A 19395-nucleotide genomic window follows, 5' to 3' on the forward strand; every position below is an offset into this window, starting at 1 on the left:
AAACATTTTTCAGTTACGCTGTTTGCCAAATGCAACTCAATCGAGCATTGAGTAGTTTCACAGAAATCACAGAAACCCCACAGTGCAGATAGAGGCCATTTCGGCCCATCGAGCCTGCACCGACACATATCCCACCCGATCCCCGTAACCCCTGCACCAACACATATCCCACCCTATCCCCGTAACCCCACGTATTTAATCCCCCTAACACTAAGGGTCAATTTATCATAGCCAATCAACCTAACCCGCACATCTTTGGACTGTGGGAGGAAACCGGAGCACCCGGAGGAAACCCACGCAAACACGGGGAGAATGTGCAAACTCCACACAGACAGTTTGGGCCGATACTCTCTGGAGTTTAGAAGAATGAGAGGGGATCTCATTGACATGTATAAAATTCTTACAGAGTTTGACAGGGTAGATGCTGAGAGGCTGTTTCCCCTGGCTGGAGAGTCTAGAACCAGGGGTCACAGTCTCAGAATAAGGGGTCGGCCATTTAGGACTGAGATGAGGAGAAATTTTTTCACTCAAAGTGATGTGAATCTTTGGAATTCTGGAGAGCTGTGGATGCTCAATCGTTGAGTATATTCAAGACTGAGATTGATAAATCTTTGGACTCTGGGGGAATCAAGGGATATGGGGATAGTGCAGGAAAGTGGAGTTGAGGTCGAAGATCAGCCATGATCTTATTGAATGGCGGAGCAGGCTCAAAGGACCAAATGGCCGACTCCTGCTCCTATTTCTTATGTTGTTAGTCGATGGTTTTCATAAACCAAAGTTGCTCTCCCGCCCAGTCAGCCCCCGAAGTTACAAATATACGGAAATAACGGGCAGGAAAAGGCCAGCTGATCCATCAAGCCTGCCCCACACTCATTATGGCCGGAGCATCAGGACTAGACACTTCCTACTCCCACAGAAATGTCATCTCCTGGGAGAGGCAGAAATATAGAGGAAAAACCCCAGGGCCAATAAGGGTAAAAAAAACTCGGGAAAAGTCCTCTGGGACTCCCTCAGGCGATCGGAACCAGTCCAGGTTTGGAACTAACAGGCTTCAAAGTATCTGTTAGAAAGGTCTACTGAAGCTCAACATAAGCTCGAGGAACAGCACCTCATCTTTCGATTAGGCACTTTACAGCCTTCTGGACCCAACATTGAGTTCAACAATTTCAGACCTTAATCTCTGCCCCTATTTTCTTGGAGTGCAGCTGTTGATGATTCTGCCATTCCCATTTACACCTCCTCTGGACCCATCTTTAGTTACTTTACTTGTCCCATTATCACCTGCCTTTTGCCTTGCACCATCATCCCTTTTGTCATTGAATCTCTCCGGCCTTCCAGCCTATCACAGACCTTCCCCTTTGTTCTTTCCTCCCCTCCCCCCTCTCCCTGCCCCAACACTTGCTTAAAAACCTGTTCCACCTCCAAATTTTTCCAGTTCTGACGAAGGGTCATCGACCTGAAACGTTAACTCTGTTTCTCTCTCCACAGAGGCTGCCTGACCCGCTGAGTGTTTCCAGCATTTTCTGTTTTTATTTCAGATTTCCAGCATCCGCGGTATTTTGCTTTTGTGATAGAATCTCGTTGTCTTGTAACTTGTTTCTCAGTCAGTGGCCCTCAGTGTACAGAAGTGGCCGTTCCTCGGAACATTAGGTAGTTGATCCTGTGCACAACGGCTCCATCGGCTTCGGGAAGGGAGGGATGTGTTGATATGAGCGGACCACCATTTATCAACAGGAAAGAGGAGGGTGTCTTAACAGGTCTGAGCCAAAGCAAAGCGGTGAAAGCAACAGGTTGAAGTTAAGAGTTCAGAATTACTAAAGCATTTACCGATAGGCAGTTGTTCATAGAACCTTACAGTACAGAGGGAGGCCATTCGTCCCATCGTACCTGTTCCGGCTCTTTGAAAGCGCCATCCAATTAGTTCGATTTCCAACCCCCCATTCCTCCCCCCCACATTACTCTTTCCCCATAGGACTACAAATGTTTTCCCCTTCAAGTATTTATCCAATTCCCTTCTGAAAGTTACTATTGAATCTGCTTCCACCGCCCTTTCAGGCAGCGCGTTCCAGATCACAACAACTCGCTGCGTAAAATAAATTCTCCTCATCTCCCCCTCTGGTTCTTTTACCAATTATCTTCAATCTGTGTCCCCTGGTTACCGACCCTCCTGCCACTGGAAACAGTTTCCCCCGTCTACTCTGTCGCAAACCCGCGTGATTTTGAACGCCTCTATCAAATCTCCCCTTAACCATCTCTGCTCGAAGGAGAACAATCCCAGTTTCTCCAATCTCTCAACATCACTGAAGTCCCTCATCCCTTGGTAATAGGTGTAATTGCCTGGAAAGGGATTCAAATTGCAGGAAAGAGGCGTTAAATACTATAAAAAGGTCATCTCTGTCAGGTTACGAAAAGGCATCGGAAAGACAAAGCAATGATTCAGATGCGACTTCAAAGGGGGAGGTAAACAGCAGACTATAGATGGAACATTCCAGCAGGAAAATTGGGCAGACAATTGAGGTGTGACATGACTGAGCTCGAGAACTGAAGAATAGCCAGGATGCAGATGATGTAATGGCCAGAACCCCATGAAAATTCAACCCCAGTGTCTGTGTGTGTGAGGGTGGGGAGTTGGATGGGGTACAGTGTGTGTGAGGGTGGGGAGTTGGATGGGGTACAGTGTGTGTGAGGGTGGGGAGCTGGATGGGGTACAGTGTGTGTGAGGGTGGGGAGTTGGATGGGGTACAGTGTGTGTGAGGGTGGGGAGTTGGATGGGGTACAGTGTGTGTGAGGGTGGGGAGTTGGATGGGGTACAGTGTGTGTGAGGGTGGGGAGTTGGATGGGGTACAGTGTGTGTGAGGGTGGGGAGTTGGATGGGGTACAGTGTGTGTGAGGGTGGGGAGTTGGATGGGGTACAGTGTGTGTGAGGGTGGGGAGTTGGATGGAGTACAGTGTGTGTGAGGGTGGGGAGCTGGATGGGGTACAGTGTGTGTGAGGGTGGGGAGTTGGATGGGGTACGGTGTGTGTGTGAGGGTGGGGAGTTGGATGGGGTACAGTGTGTGTGAGGGTGGGGAGTTGGATGGGGTACAGTGTGTGTGAGGGTGGGGAGTTGGATGGGGTACAGTGTGTGTGAGGGTGGGGAGTTGGATGGGGTACAGTGTGTGTGAGGGTGGGGAGTTGGATGGGGTACAGTGAGTGTGAGGGTGGGGAGTTGGATGGGGTGCAGTGAGTGTGAGGGTGGGGAGTTGGATGGGGTACAGTGTGTGTGAGGGTGGGGAGTTGGATGGGGTACAGTGTGTGTGAGGGTGGGGAGTTGGATGGGGTACAGTGTGTGTGAGGGTGGGGAGTTGGATGGGGTACAGTGTGTGTGAGGGTGGGGAGTTGGATGGGGTGCAGTGTGTGTGAGGGTGGGGAGTTGGATGGGGTACAGTGTGTGTGAGGGCGGGGAGTTGGATGGGGTACAGTGTGTGTGAGGGTGGGGAGTTGGATGGGGTACAGTGTGTGTGTGAGGGTGGGGAGTTGGATGGGGTACAGTGAGTGTGAGGGTGGGGAGTTGGATGGGGTACAGTGTGTGTGTGAGGGTGGGGAGTTGGATGGGGTACAGTGTGTGTGAGGGTGGGGAGTTGGATGGGGTACAGTGTGTGTGAGGGTGGGGAGTTGGATGGGGTACAGTGTGTGTGAGGGTGGGGAGTTGGATGGGGTACAGTGTGTGTGAGGGTGGGGAGTTGGATGGGGTACAGTGTGTGTGAGGGTGGGGAGTTGGATGGGGTACAGTGTGTGTGAGGGTGGGGAGTTGGATGGGGTACATTTGTGTGTGAGGGTGGGGAGTTGGATGGGGTACAGTGTGTGTGAGGGTGGGGAGTTGGATGAGGTGCAGTGTGTGTGTGAGGGTGGGGAGTTGGATGGGGTACAGTGTGTGTGAGGGTGGGGAGTTTGATGGGGTACAGTGTGTGTGTGAGGGTGGGGAGTTGGATGGGGTACAGTGTGTGTGAGGGTGGGGAGTTGGATGGGGTACAGTGTGTGTGAGGGTGGGGAGTTGGATGGGGTACAGTGTGTGTGAGGGTGGGGAGTTGGATGGGGTACAGTGTGTGTGGGGGTGGGGAGTTGGATGGGGTACAGTGTGTGTGAGGGTGGGGAGTTGGATGGGGTACAGTGTGTGTGAGGGTGGGGAGTTGGATGGGGTACAGTGTGTGTGAGGGTGAGGAGTTGGATGGAGTACAGTGAGTGTGAGGGTGGGGAGTTGGATGGGGTACAGTGTGTGTGAGGGTGGGGAGTTGGATGGGGTACAGTGTGTGTGAGGGTGGGGAGTTGGATGGGGTACAGTGTGTGTGAGGGTGGAGAGTTGGATGGGGTACAGTGTGTGTGAGGGTGGGGAGTTGGATGGGGTACAGTGTGTGTGAGGGTGGGGAGTTGGATGGGGTTCAGTGTGTGTGAGGGTGGGGAGTTGGATGGGGTACAGTGTGTGTGAGGGTGGGGAGTTGGATGGGGTACAGTGTGTGTGAGGGTGGGGAGTTGGATGGGGTACAGTGTGTGTGAGGGTGGGGAGTTGGATGGGGTACAGTGTGTGTGTGAGGGTGGGGAGTTGGATGGGGTACAGTGTGTGTGAGGGTGGGGAGTTGGATGGGGTACAGTGAGTGTGAGGGTGGGGAGTTGGATGGTGTACAGTGAGTGTGAGGGTGGGCAGTTGGATGGGGTACAGTGAGTATGAGGGTGGGGAGTTGGATGGGGTACAGTGTGTGTGAGGGTGGGGAGTTGGATGGGGTACAGTGTGTGTGAGGGTGGGGAGTTGGATGGGGTACAGTGAGTGTGAGGGTGGGGAGTTGGATGGGGTACAGTGAGTGTGAGGGTGGGCAGTTGGATGGGGTACAGTGTGTGTGAGGGTGGGGAGTTGGATGGGGTACAGTGTGTGTGAGGGTGGGGAGTTGGATGGGGTACAGTGTGTGTGAGGGTGGGGAGTTGGATGGGGTACAGTGTGTGTGAGGGTGGGGAGTTGGATGGGGTACAGTGTGTGTGAGGGTGGGGAGTTGGATGGGGTACAGTGTGTGTGTGAGGGTGGAGAGTTGGATGGGGTACAGTGTGTGTGAGGGTGGGGAGTTGGATGGGGTACAGTGTGTGTGAGGGTGGGGAGTTGGATGGGGTACAGTGTGTGTGAGGGTGGGGAGTTGGATGGGGTTCAGTGTGTGTGAGGGTGGGGAGTTGGATGGGGTACAGTGTGTGTGAGGGTGGGGAGTTGGATGGGGTACAGGGTGTGTGAGGGTGGGGAGTTGGATGGGGTACAGTGTGTGTGTGAGGGTGGGGAGTTGGATGGGGTACAGTGTGTGTGAGGGTGGGGAGTTGGATGGGGTACAGTGTGTGTGTGAGCGTGGGGAGTTGGATGGGGTACAGAGAGTGTGAGGGTGGGGAGTTGGATGGGGTACAGTGTGTGTGAGGGTGGGGAGTTGGATGGGGTACAGTGAGTGTGAGGGTGGGGAGTTGGATGGGGTACAGTGAGTGTGAGGGTGGGGAGTTGGATGGGGTACAGTGAGTGTGAGGGTGGGGAGTTGGATGGGGTACAGTGTGTGTGTGAGGGTGGGGAGTTGGATGGGGTACAGTGTGTGTGAGGGTGGGGAGTTGGATGGGGTACAGTGAGTGTGAGGGTGGGGAGCTGGATGGGGTACAGTGAGTGTGAGGGTGGGGAGTTGGATGGGGTAGAGTGTGTGTGAGGGTGGGGAGCTGGATGGGGTACAGTGAGTGTGAGGGTGGGGAGTTGGATGGGGTACAGTGAGTGTGAGGGTGGGGAGTTGGATGGGGTACAGTGTGTGTGAACTGGGTGTCTGGGATCCCGGGGGATAGAATGCGTCTGTGATTGGGACAGAGGACTTTCATATACTTGTGTTCTTTTTCCTGCTTCGATACAATTGGCGGAATGTTGTGTTAATCTCCAGCACGAGTTACAATATTGTTTCCACATATTATGGGCTTAATCCCAGGGCTGTTCTGGGGCTGTCGACTATCCGGGAGCTGCACCCGACTGTGTTGAAACAGTGCCTCGGAGTTTGCGAATTCAGCGGATCCGGGCGATGCACATTCTGGACAATGGATGAGATGGGAGTCTCAGATTGAGGGATGGGGTGGTGATGGTGAGGAGTTCGGCTTTGCGCTCATTGTATCCATGGAGCAGCGCCTTGGAACATCAACCTGCTGCTTCATCAAGCCAATAGCTGCAAGCGTCTAATCTGTTTCATTTCCTGTGCTTCTTCAGTCTTGACAAAGGTCTTTGACCTGAAACGTTGACTCTATTTCTCTCTCCACGGATGTTGCCTGGCCTGCTGAGTTTTTCCAGCATTTTCTGTTGTTATTTCGGATTTCCAGCATCTGCAGTATTTCGCTATCGTACAAGGGTTTAATGTAACCTGTTACTTTAATCGAAATAAAGCTCCAGCAAAGTAGCTGGATGTTACAGGATGAAGCGCCAAGAGATCTCTAATAGATTATTATCTTCATTAAGGGAACTGTGGAACTACTTCACATTATATAAGAGTGGAGTCGAAAGCCTTGGAGTGCACAGTGTTCATAATAATCTGCAACCTAATTACTTTACTTTTTTTAGCATGAAACACACCATTATTCGCTAATTAGTTCACTTTCAATTTTCTCTAAAGCTAATTTATTTTCTAAATTAACGTTTTCAATACGTCAGCTGCAGCCCCTTCCCCTGTTCCTCCCCTTCCAACTTCTAACATTGAGCCTCGCCGTCCTATTGTCCAGCAACTGCTCAGAGCAGTCCCCAGTCAGAAGGAAAGGGGACCCGGTGGGCATTGAGGCTGGGAATGGGGATGGGGGCTGTGAAGGGAAATGGGGCTGGGATGGGGGAATGGGGGCTGGAATGGGGAAGGGTTAGGGAATGGGGGCTGGAATGGGGAAGGGTTAGGGAATGGGGGCTGGGATGAGGGATGGGATGGGGAAGGGTTGGGGAATGAAGACTCGGTTGGGGAATGCAGAGACTGGGATGCGGAAAGGGGGAAGAATGGGGAGCCTGCATTGATGGGAGTGAGGGTGAGGAGTAGGGGAGGGGAGGGAGTGAGGAGGGGTCCAGGGTTAGAGGATGGGAGGGAGTGAGGGAACAAGGAGAGGTCTCGGGTGAGAGGAGCGGAGGGCCAGGCAGGGACATAAGGCAGGAGCAGGTCAATGTGGAATGCAACAGTCAGGCCATGGAAGGATTTGAAACCAAGGTGAAGGAATATTAACTCAACACATTGGGGAGCCAGTGGCACTGGGAGAGAGGGAGCTTGATAAAGCCCTTGTGGCTGTGACTCCACGTCCCGCCTGCCCTTTATTTGCTGCGCCTCTCACGTCGTTCCTTTGTTTTGTGCAGGTATGAGGATTCTGGTCAACTTGCTGCTGGACACTCTCCCGATGCTGGGCAATGTCCTCCTGCTGTGCTTCTTTGTCTTTTTTATATTTGGAATCATTGGCGTGCAGCTGTGGGCCGGGCTCCTGCGGAATCGCTGCTTCTTGGAAGAGAACCTGACGCTGTGAGTGTTCCGCTACATTCAACTCAAAGTCCCCGGTTATTAGATTGTCCGTCAGAGATTGGGAGTCTCACAGGTTCCCAACCACACTTAGGGTGGAAATTTAAATCGGGAGAGATGTGAAACAGGCTGCCGACTCACTATCACTGTTTTACACGATCACACAGAGTCCAAATCTACCCTCCGGCTCGCTCTCTGTCTCTGTCTCTCTCTCTCTGGCTCTCTCTCTCACTCTCTCTCTCTCTCTGCCTCTCTCTGTCTCTCTCTCTCTGTCTCTCTCTCTCTCTCTCTCTCTCTGGCTCTCTCTCTGTCTGTCTCTCTCTCTGTCTCTCTCTCTCTGTCTCTCTCTCTCTGTCTCTCTGTCTCTGTCGCTCTCTCTGTCTCTGTCGCTCTCTCTGTCTCTCTCTCTCTCTGTCTCTCTGTCTGTCTGTCTCTCTGTCTCTCTCTCTGCCTGTCTGTGTCTGTTTGTGTGTGTCTCTCTCTCTGTCTGTCTGTCTGACGCTCTCTGTGTTTAATTGTCTGTCTCGCTCTCTCTGTCTCTGTCTCTATCTGTCTCTGTCTCTGTCTCTCTCTCTCTCTCTGTCTCTCTCTCTCTGTCGCTCTGTCTCTCTGTCTCTGTCGCTCTCTCTGTCTCTGTCGCTCTCTCTCTCTCTCTGTCTCTCTCTCTCTGTCTCTCTCTCTGTCTGTCTGTCTCTCTGTCTCTCTCTCTGCCTGTCTGTGCCTGTTTGTGTGTGTCTCTCTCTCTGTCTGTCTGTCTGACGCTCTCTGTGTTTAATTGTCTGTCTCGCTCTCTCTGTCTCTGTCTCTATCTGTCTCTGTCTCTGTCTGTCTGCCTCTCTCTGTCTGTGCCTCTCTCTCTCTGTCTGTCTGTCTGACTCTCTCTCCTTTTTACTCCTGATTCTCTCCCTCCCTCTCCTGGAGGCACTAACTCTTGCTGGCTGGGGTGACAGCTCCACAGATAGTCATAGAGTTATACAGCACAGAAAGAGGCCCTTCGGCCCATCGCGTCCACGCCGGCCATCAAGCCCTGTCTCTTCTAATCCCATTTTCCAGCACTTGGTCCGTAGCCTTGTATGCTATGCCATTTCAAGTGCTCATCTAAATGCTTCTTGAATGTTGTGAGGGTTCCTGCCTCTACCACCCTTTCAGGCAGTGAGTTCCAGATTCCAACCACCCTCTGGGTGAAAAAGTTTTTCCTCAAATCCCCTCTAAACCTCCTGCCCTTTACCTTGAAACTATGCCCCCTGGTTATTGACCCCTCTACTAAGGGGAAAAGTTCCTTTCTATCTACCCTATCTATGCCCCTCATAATTTTGTACACCTCAATCGGGTCCCCCCTCAGCCTTCTCTGCTCTAAGGAAAACAACCCCAGCCTGTCCAGTCTCTCTTCATAGCTGAGGCGCTCCATCCCAGGTAACATCCTGGTGAATCTCCTCTGCACCCTCTCCAATGCAATCACATCCTTCCTATAGTGTAGCGACCAGAACTGCACACAGTATTCCAGCTGTGGCCTAACCAGCGTTTTGTACAGCTCCATCATAACCTCCCTGCTCTTATAGTCTATGCCTCGGCTAATGAATGCAAGTATCCCATATGCCTTCTTAACCACCTTATCTACCTGTCCTGCTGTCTTCAGGGATCTATGTACATGCACATCAAGTTCCCTCTGATCCTCTGTCCTTCCTAGGGTCTTACCATTCATTGTGTATTCCCTTGTCTTGTTAGTCCTCCCAAAATGCATCACCTCACACTTTTCAGGGTTAAATTCCATTTGCCACTGTTCTGTCCATCTGACTAACCCATCTATATGATCCTGTAGCCTGAGGCTTCCCTCCTCGCTATTTACCACTCCACCAATTTTCATGTCATCTGCGAATTTACTGATCATACCTCCTCCATTCATATCTAAATCATTAATATACACTACAAACAGCAAGGGACCCAGCACCGATCCCTGCGGTACACCACTGGACGCAGGCTTCCAGTCACAAAAACAACCTTCGACCATCACCGTCTGCATCCTGCCACTAAGCCAATGTTGGATCCAATGTGCCAAATTGCCCTGGATCCCATGGGCTCTTAGCTTCTTGACCAGTCTCCCATGCGGGACTTTGTCAAAAGCCTTACTGAAGTCCATGTAGACTACATAGATCCCAGCCACCGGACAGTACACCGGCCACGTGACAATCCACCCCTTGTGAGCCTAGACGGGGAGTTGCAGTGGGCTATTTGGCCGGGACTGGCAGCACATTGAGTGGCTCTGCAGTATAAGGGGAGGGGAACAAGGTCCGCTGTGAATCGTGGCGCTGAATGATGTATAGTTCGACATTCACTGTGTCTGAAGTGGCTGTTTAGCATATGTTAGCATGACAGATAAGGACTTAATACACGCGACCGATTGTTATCACCGAGACAGATTCGACTTGTTTCTTTGTCCCTTTCTCAGTACTTTGATGCACTCGGATCTTGCTCATTACCCAATGACAAAAGGAAACAGGTTGAGCAGGATCCTGGCATGGCACCGCACAGGGATTGCCTGCCTCTCTTCCGCGGCCATGTTCGCGCATGGGTGGCCCTGGAGATGGAGCACACGGTGTCCGCCGGCACGCTCGAGGCCTAACGCGACCGGTGGGGGCGCCGCGGGGACTGGAGTACATCGTCACCCCACCCCCGGCAAACCAAATTTTAATTTAATTTGTTAAGGTTTATATAAAGTTTAATTAGTTATTTTGTTTAAACACCCAAACAAAAGGGTACACTCAAAGCACCAAATTTTAATTTCATTTGATTAAGTTTCATTTAAAGTTGTAAGTTAAGTTACAGTTTATTTGTTTTTGGGTGCACCAACAAAAGAGTTCAGCGCACACTGCCGTCACACCGGCCCGAGATTCTGGGAGCGGAGGCCGGGGCAGGCCGTGTCCCAGTCACTCCTCCGCTGCAGATTGCGCTGCCGTTCAGCGACTTCTGCCGGGACAGGAAGGGTTTGGACACGCTGCAGCCAGCGGGCTTGGGCCAGGGGCCAGCAGACAGCCTTGCCAGAGGAACAAGCGCGCCGGCAAAGCTGCCTGAATTACACTCCTCCCTTTTTTTGGGGGGTCCCAATTGAAATTTCTCTGCCTCGCCAGGACTGAGGTGCTTTCCTGCATTCACTGTTCCGGTGGTAGAGGAGATTAAAGAGAGTGCTTTGAAAAGCGTCAACCCGACAACTAACTCTTAAAGAATGAGCCTTGTCCTCGAATGTGGGCCTAAATTAGACAAGACCCAGGCAAACACTCACATCTACAATATTATTCGATCTCTCAACTTTCCTAAATTACAAATGGGCCATCCCACACTTTCTTTCTGCTCTTCAACCGCTGTTGAAATCAGGACTCATTGTTCCCCCCGTCTCCGACTCTAACTCACTCTTTCCCGGGACGTCAAAAACTGTGGGACCCCTCGCCCGCCCCGAGACTGTGTGGCAGCCGTGGCTCAGTGGGCCATCCCCTTGCCCCTGAGTCAGAAGGTCGTGGGTTCAAGTCCCACTCCCGAGACTCGAGCACAAAATCCAGTCTGACGCTCCCAGTGCGGTACTAAGGGAGCGCCGCACTGTCGGAGGGGCAGTACTGAGGGAGCGCCACACTGTCGGAGAGGCAGTACTGAGGGAGCGCCGCACTGTCGGTGGGGCAGTACAGAGGGAGCGCCACACTGTCGGAGGGGCAGTACTGAGGGAGCGCCGCACTGTCGGAGGGGCAGTACTGAGGGAGCGCCGCACTGTCGGAGGGGTAGTACTGAGGGAGCGCCGCACTGCCGGAGGGGCAGTACTGAGGGAGCGCCGCACTGTCCCAGGGGCAGTACTGAGGGAGCGTCGCACTGTCGGAGGGGCAGTACTGAGGGAGCGCCGCACTGTCGGAGGGGCAGTACTGAGGGAGCACCGCACTGTCGGAGGGGCAGTACTAAGGGAGCACTGCACTGTCGGAGGGTCAGTACTGAGGGAGTGCCGCACTGTCGGAGGGGCAGTACTGAGGGAGCGCCGCACTGTTGGAGGGGCAGTACTGAGGGAGCGCCGCACTGTCGGAGGGGCAGTACTGAGAGAGCGCCGCACTGTCGGAGGGGCAGTACTGAGGGAGCGCCGCACTGTCTGAGGGGCAGTACTGAGGGAACGCTGCACTGTCGGAGGGGCAGTACTGAGGGAGCACTGCACTGTCGGAGTTGCTGACTTTCAGATGAGACATTAGCCTGACATCAGTAATAGACAAAATGCTAGAATCTATTATTAGGGACATGGGCACTTAGAAAATCGTAATATGAGTAGGCAGAGTGAACATGGTTTTATGAAAGGGAAATCATGTTTGACAAATCTGTAAAAAGTGTTTTGAAGATGTGACTAGTAGGATAGATAAGGGGGAACCAGTGGATGTAGTGTATTTGTATTTTCCAAAAGCATTCGATAAGGTGCCACACAAGAGATTATTACACAAAATTAGGACTCATGGGATTGGGTTAATATATTAACATGGATTGAGGATTGGTTAATGGACAGAAAACAGAGAGTAGGAATAAACGAGACTTTTTCAGGTTGGCGGGCTGTAACTAGCGGGGTACCACAAGGATCAGTGCTTGGGCCTCAGCTATTCACAATCTATATTAATGACTGAGTGCAACGTATCCAAGTTTGCGGATGATACAAAGTTAGGTGGGAAAGTAAGCTGTGAGGAGGACGCAGAGGTTGCAGAGAGATATAGACAGGTTGACTGAGTGGGCACGAACATGGCAAATGGAATACAATGTGGGGAAGTGTGAAGTTATCCACTTTGGTAGGAAAAACAAAAAAGCTGAATATTTTTTGAATGGTGAGACTGGGAAATGTTTGCACTCAGAGGGACCTGGGTGTCCTTGTACATGAATCACAGAAAGTTAACATGCAGCAATTAGGAAAGCAAATGGTATGTTAGCTTTTGTTACAAAGGGATTAGAGTATAAGAGTAAAGAAGTCTTACTGCAATTATACAGGGCATTGGTGAGACCACACCTGGAGTACTGTGTACAGTTCTGGTTTCCTTGCCTAAGGAAAGACATACCTTAGAGGGAGTGCAGCAAAGGTTCACTAGACTGGTTCCTGGGATGGGGGGATTGTCCTATGAGGACAGATTGAGTAGACTAGGCCTATATTCTCTAGAGTTTAGAAGAATGAGAGATGATCTCATTGAAACATATAAAATTCTTACAGGGCTTGACAGGGTAGATGCAGGGAGGATGTTTCCCCTGGCTGGGGAGTCTAGAACCAGGGGTCACAGTCTCAGAATAAGGGATCAGCCATTTAGGACTGAGATGAGGAGAAATTTCTTCACTCAGAGGGTGGCGAATCTTTAGAATTCTCTACCCCAGAGGGCTGTGGAGGCTCAGTCGTTGAGTATATTAAAGACAGAGATCGATAGACTTTTGAATATTAAGGGAATCAAGGAATATGGGGATAGTGCAGGAAAGTGGAGATGAGGTAGAAGATCAGCCATGATCTCATTGAATGGCGGAGCAGGCTCGAGGGCCAAATGGCTGACTCCTGCTCCTATTTCTTATGTTCTTATGTTCTTAAACCAAGGCCCTGTCTACCCTCTCAGGTAGATGGAAAAGATCTGATGTAAGAAAACTACTGGGCACATGGTCTGAGCGTTAAACAAAGCTTTAATCAACTGTTTTACAACATGGAGGTCTAGTTGTGTCCTTCACTAGTTCCTGTTAAAGAATGTCCTGCACAAGCTGGGCCCGTGCCCGAGTATTTATACTCTCCCTGGACAGTGCCACCAGCAGGCCGCCCAGTATTATTACATAAGCCATTTTCACATGAGCGACAAGAATCATGTCAAGATCCCATGGCACTATTTTGAAGAAGAGCAGGGGGGAGTTCGCCCCAGTGTCCTGGGGCCAATTGTTATCCCTCAACCAACATCACTAAAACAGACTTTCTGGCCATTACCTCATTGCTGTCTGTGGGAGCTTGCTGTGCGTTAATTGGCTGCTGCGTTTCCCACATTACAACAGTGACTACACTTCAAAAAGTCCTTCATTGGCTGTGAAGCGCTTTGGGACATCCTGAGGTTGTGAAAAGCTCTGGATAAATGTGAGTCTTTCATTTTACAACCCACACTTGGTGTCATCTTAGCGCATCGCCCTGATTTACCTCGTCACACCTCTCGCTGTTGTGGTCCTTGAGCTCCAGACCCTGAGAGAAGATGAGCTGGAGTTGGAAACAACACAGTGAGGATGTGGGGAGAGGAAAGAGTGAGTCCTTCGGGGCAAAAGACCCAGGAGTAACATTCAGCGGAATAATTGATGCAGTGAAGATAAGAAAAGTATCTTTTACCATGGGAGATGGGTACCAGGTTTCTACTTGGTGCCAACTCACAGGCCAAGATTAGCCGAGATTTTGTAGAAAACATCCCAGTAAACATATCACTGCTTCCTCCCTCACTACTGAACAGGCCTTGGCTTCCTGCTTTGCCTCTACACAGGCCGCAGCCTCACTACTGCACAGGCCCCAGCCTCACTACTGCACAGGCCCAAGCCTCACCTCTGCACAGGCCCAAGCCTCACCTCTGCACAGGCCCCAGCCTCACCTCTGCACAGGCCCCAGCCTCACCTCTGCACAGGCCCAAGCCTCACCTCTGCACAGGCCCCAGCCTCACCTCTGCACAGGCCCCAGCCTCACCTCTGCACAGGCCCCAGCCTCACCTCTGCACAGGCCCAAGCCTCACCTCTGCACAGGCCCCAGCCTCACCTCTGCACAGGCCCCAGCCTCACTACTGCACAGGCCCCAGCCTCACCTCTGCACAGGCCCCAGCCTCACAACTGCACAGGCCCCAGCCTCACTACTGCACAGGCCCCAGCCTCACTACTGCACAGGCCCCAGCCTCACTACTGCATAGGCCCCAGCCTCACTACTGCGCAGGCCCCAGCCTCACTACTGCGCAGGCCCCAGCCTCACTACTGCGCAGGCCCCAGCCTCACTACTGCACAGGCCCCTATCACCTCTACAAACAGGCAGCCCAAGGTACACTCAGTGTGTCTCCATTTGCTTTCAGGTACAATGGGCTCGCTCTGCCTCAGTACTACCATCCCGAGAAGGATGATGAGACCCCGTTCATCTGCTCTCTGTCCGGAGACAACGGGATCATGGGCTGTCACGAGATCCCGGCCCTGCGGGACAATGGGCACGAGTGCTGCCTGGACAAGGATGATTATTACTACTATGCAGCACTGGGTCAGGAGCTGAATGTCACCGGGGGCTGTGTCAACTGGAACCGCTATTACACCGCATGCCAGACCGGCGACAGGAACCCGCACAAAGGTGCCATTAATTTCGACAACATTGGCTACGCGTGGATCGTGATATTTCAGGTACCCGTCTGACTAACTTTTTTTTAATTCATTCTCGGGATGTGGGCATCGCTGGCAAGGCCCAGCATTTATTGCCCATCCCTAGTTGCCCCTCGAGAAGGTGGTGGTGAGCCGCCTTCTTGAACCGCTGCAGCCCGTGTGGTGTAGGTACTCCCACAGCGCTGTTAGGGAGGGAGTTCCAGGATTTTGACCCGGTGACAATGAAGGAACGGCCGATATATTTCCAAGTCAGGATGGTGTGTGACGGGGAGGGGAACTTGGAGGTGGTGGTGTTCCCATGCGCCTGCTGCCCCTTGTCCTTCTAGGTGGAAGAAGTCGCGGGTTTGAGAGGTGCTGCCGAAGAAGCCTTGGCGAGTTGCTGCAGTGCATCTTGTAGATGGTACACACTGCAGCCACGGTGTGCTGGTGGTGGAGGGAGTGAATGTTTAAGGTGGTTGATGGGGTGCCGATCAAGCGGGCTGCTTTGTCCTGGATGGTGTCGAGCTTGCTGCCTGACGTGGCCTTTCCACTAGTGAACCTCCAGAGTGACCTCCCCTCCCCTCCCCTCCCATAGTTCTCCATCGATGTTGCTATTTATAAATGTTGTTAACACTCATTTACACTACTTACACTAAACTTTCCTTCAATTCTGATAACTGAAGGAACCTTTATTGAAATTATAATATCCAGTGACTTAATATTCAACTCACTGCACCTTTGATATTGTATGTAGATTTTTGTTCTTTCATTCAAATGCAAATGAGGTAGATTTCTTTCGGGAAATAACATTTTGTTCTCCAATATTTGAGTAATTGGAGACATGCCGTGTGGTGAATGTAGCGAGCTCAGGAGGAACAGGTGACTTTGGACCTCTGGTTCCCCAAAGCTCTCCACCACTGGGAGTTTTCCTCGCCTCGTGTCTGGGTCTGTTGTAGACTCACTGATAGAGATCGATCGCTGTGATTGGTCAACAACTCCATTATTGTTGGAGCGTGCGACCCCCAGGATGGGAGAAGGTGAACTGGATGGGTCCTGGTCTTGTTCCATTCAGCAATTCCAATGTTTCTAATAATCTATTATCATGTGAGCCCTTCACCATTGTCTTGGGCCCAATAAATACCAGGCTACGTCCCTATCAGAAAGCGGAAGGTTAGTACTGAGGAATGGGACCACTTTCCACTTTTTGCACAACCTCCTTGTTTTTGTACTCGCTCCCTCGATTTGTAAAGCCCAGGAACCCGTACAGTTTTTCTTTTAAACAGCCTTGAAACTTATTGTCCTGCTGCCTTCAGAGATTTATCTACGTGAACCCCATGGTTCTCTCTCTCTGTCCCTGCGTTCCCCCCACCCCTTTATAAATTGTAGCATATAGTCGGCATCGGCGGGAGTTTCTTCAGAATATTCTCTTGTCGTTCTGTGCGTCTAGGCCATGGTTGTAATGGAATGAAAATGAGAGGGCTGGAGGAGCGTGGCTCTAGTCTCACTGTGGGGGAGATGATGCTGGATGCTAATGGTGCCCCAATATTCTTTTGGCAGGTTATCACTCTGGAAGGTTGGGTTGAAATCATGTACTACGTGATGGATGCACATTCTTTCTACAATTTCATTTATTTCATCTTGCTGATCATAGTAAGTATCTCAACAGAGCAAATCTCTTGCTGTGGCGCTATGTGTATTTTGAGTCATTTTGCTTTCGGTCCCTCTCAGAGGTGCCTCCTCCCCCTCCTCACATGCGATTAGCTGGGATGGAAGGAGAATGTTCCAACAGCCAACAACAACTTGCATTTATACAGCGCCTTTAACGTAGTGCACCGTCCCAAGGGGCTTCACAGGAGCGATTATCAAACAAAATTTGACACCAAACCACATAAGGGGATATTAGGACAGGTGACCAAAAGCTTGGTCAAAGAGGTACATTTTAAGGAGCGTCTTAAAGGAGGAGGGAGAGGTTTTAGGGAGGGAATCCCAGAGCTAGGGCCCGGGCAACTCAAGACACGACCACCAATGGTGGGGCAAAGGGAGTGAGAAATGGACAAGAGGCCAGAATTGGAGGAGCTCAGAGATCTCAGAGGGTTGTGGGGTTGGCGGAGGTTACAAAATAGGGAGTGAAGAGGCCATGGAGGGATTTGAACACAAGGATGAGAATTTTAAATCTGAGGTGCTAACCTGAGGTCTCGGGCAGATGTGAATGACCTCACGGTGCGATTTGAGGAAGAGCAGTGCGTTTCCCCAATGTCCTGGGCAACATTACTCTCTGAACCAACACCGCTGAATAAACAGATTATCTGGTTATCTATCTCACTTGCTGTTTGCGGGATCTTGCTGTGTGAAAACTGGCTGCGCCGTTCCCTACACTCCAACACTTCGGAAGCAGTTGACTGATGGTGAAACATTCTGGGATGTTACGAGTTCACCCTCACGAGGGACATGTGTTTCTTTGAATACTCTGGAAGATTAGAGAAAGTTTCATACAGGGTCCTGTCTCTGTACCTTCGAAGGGAAAATGAAAAGAAAAGTGATTTGTGAGGAATTAACAATCAGGAGATGCTATGCTGAGCCTTTATAAAGCGTTGGTTAGGCCACAACTGGAAGTTCTGACGAAAGGTCATCGACCTGAAACGTTAACTCTGTTTCTCTCTTCACAGACGTTGCCTGACCCGCTGAGTATCTCCAGCATTTTCTGTTTTTATTTCAGATTTCCAGCATCTGCAGCATTTTCTTTTAGTATCAGATCAGCCATGATCTTTATTGAATGGTGGAGCAGGCTCGAGGGGCCGAATGGCCTCCTCCTGCTCCTATTTCTTATATGTTCTTAAGTGTGTATAAACACACACGCACACACTCGCTCTCTGCCTCATCACCGCTATTCCCAGCACTCACTTATAAACAGTTTCTATTCCTACTGCACTCTTGGATAACCGCCTTACTTTTCAATCTCGTTTGAATGGTGACAGCTGACTAGCTAAAAGGTGTTCCCTCAGCTGCCAGGTTCCTTTCACACTCTGTAATATTTCTCCACAGCTCGTCTATGCCTCTGTGTCAGCTCCTGGAACTGACACTGACAACTGGGCAGGTCCTTTACCAGCTGTGGCTCATCGACGACTGGTGAGGAGTCCAAAAGAGAGAATTACAAAGAATATACTGCACAGGAACAAGACATTCAGCCCAACTCGCTCCAGAGCCTCTATAATCTTCTCTCTTCTTTTTAATTCATTCTCGGGATTTGTGCGCAAGGCCCAGCATTTATTGCCCATCCCTAATTGCCCCTTGAGAAGGTGGTGGTGAGCCGCCTTCTTGAACCGCTGCAGTCCGTGTGGTGAAGGTGCTCCCACAGTGCTGTTAGGGAGGGAGTTCCAGGATTTTGACCCAGCGACGATGAAGGAACGGCCGATATATTTCCAAGTCAGGATGGTGTGTGACTTGGAGGGGAACTTGGAGGTGGTGGAGTTCCCATGCGCCCGCTGCCCTTGTCCTTCTAGGTGGAAGAGGTCGCGGGTTTGGGAGGTGCTGCCGAAGAAGCCTTGGTGAGTTGCTGCAGTGCATCTTGTAGATGGTCCACACTGCAGCCACGGTGCGCCGGTGGTGGAGGGAGTGAATGTTTAAGGTGGTAGATGGGGTGCCAATCAAGCAGGCTGCTTTGTCCTGGATGGTGTCGAGCTTCTTGAGTGTTGTTGGAGCCTGCTTTTATGTATTTATTTTATTTGTTTATGGGATGTGGGCGTCGCTGTCAAGGCCCAGCATTTATTGACCATCCCTAATTGCCCTTGAGAAGGTGGTGGTGAGCCGCCTTCTTGAACCAATGCAATCCGTGTGGTGAAGGTGCTCCCACAGTGCTGTTAGGGAGGGAGTTCCAGGATTTTGACCCAGCGCCGATGAAGGAACAGCTGATATGTGTCCAAGTCGGGATGGGTTAAGACCTGGAGGTGGTGGTGTTCCCATGCGGCTGCTGCCCTCGTTCTTCTAGGTGGAAGAGGTCACGAGTTTGGAAGGTGCTGCCGAAGAAGCCTTGGCGAGTTGCTGCAGTGCATCTTGTAGATGGTACACACTGCAGCCACGGTGCGCCGGTGGTGGAGGGAGTGAATGTTTAAGCAACCAACTATTCTCTCTCCCTTGTCTCTTCTCTTGCAAATGTATTGATACTATCCTGGTCAGTGCTCCTCTGAACCTTCTTCTCCTGCACCTCCTCAACTTCAAATCCCCCATCCTGCACACTCTCCCTCTCCCGATCTTCAATATGGAGATCAGGCAGGAAAGTGGAATTGAGGTCGAAGATCAGCCATGATCTTATTGAATGGCGGAGCAGGCTTGAGGACCCGTATGGCCGACTCCTGCTCCTATGTTCCCTGCATCCTCACTGTGTTGAACTCAATACTCGTCACACCATCTCCCTCTCTAACTCATTCTTTCCCCAAGTCTGAATGTGGACGAACTCCTAACCTTCTTCAGTCTTCCCTTCCATCAACAATCTACGGGCTGTTGAATCCCAATCTTGGCTTCTCTTAATCAGTATCTCCTTATCTACAGTACCCCCTCG

General features: G+C 51.2%; 1 protein-coding gene across 1 annotated transcript in view; it reads left to right on the forward strand.

Moving 5' to 3' along the window:
• Positions 1-19395, forward strand: part of LOC147099632 (voltage-dependent T-type calcium channel subunit alpha-1I-like) — a 259865-nt gene that overhangs the window by 48102 nt on the left and 192368 nt on the right. Inside the window, exons 5-7 of the mRNA XM_085969212.1 lie at positions 7352-7511; positions 14567-14882; positions 16398-16490. Of these exons, the coding sequence (XP_085825338.1) occupies positions 7352-7511; positions 14567-14882; positions 16398-16490 (569 nt within the window). The remainder of the gene's footprint in view (positions 1-7351; positions 7512-14566; positions 14883-16397; positions 16491-19395) is intronic.

The sequence above is a fragment of the Somniosus microcephalus genome, chromosome 28 (assembly GCF_052327205.1).
Source record: "Somniosus microcephalus isolate GS21.2 chromosome 28, FLI_Smic_1.0, whole genome shotgun sequence".
NCBI lineage: Eukaryota > Metazoa > Chordata > Chondrichthyes > Squaliformes > Somniosidae > Somniosus > Somniosus microcephalus.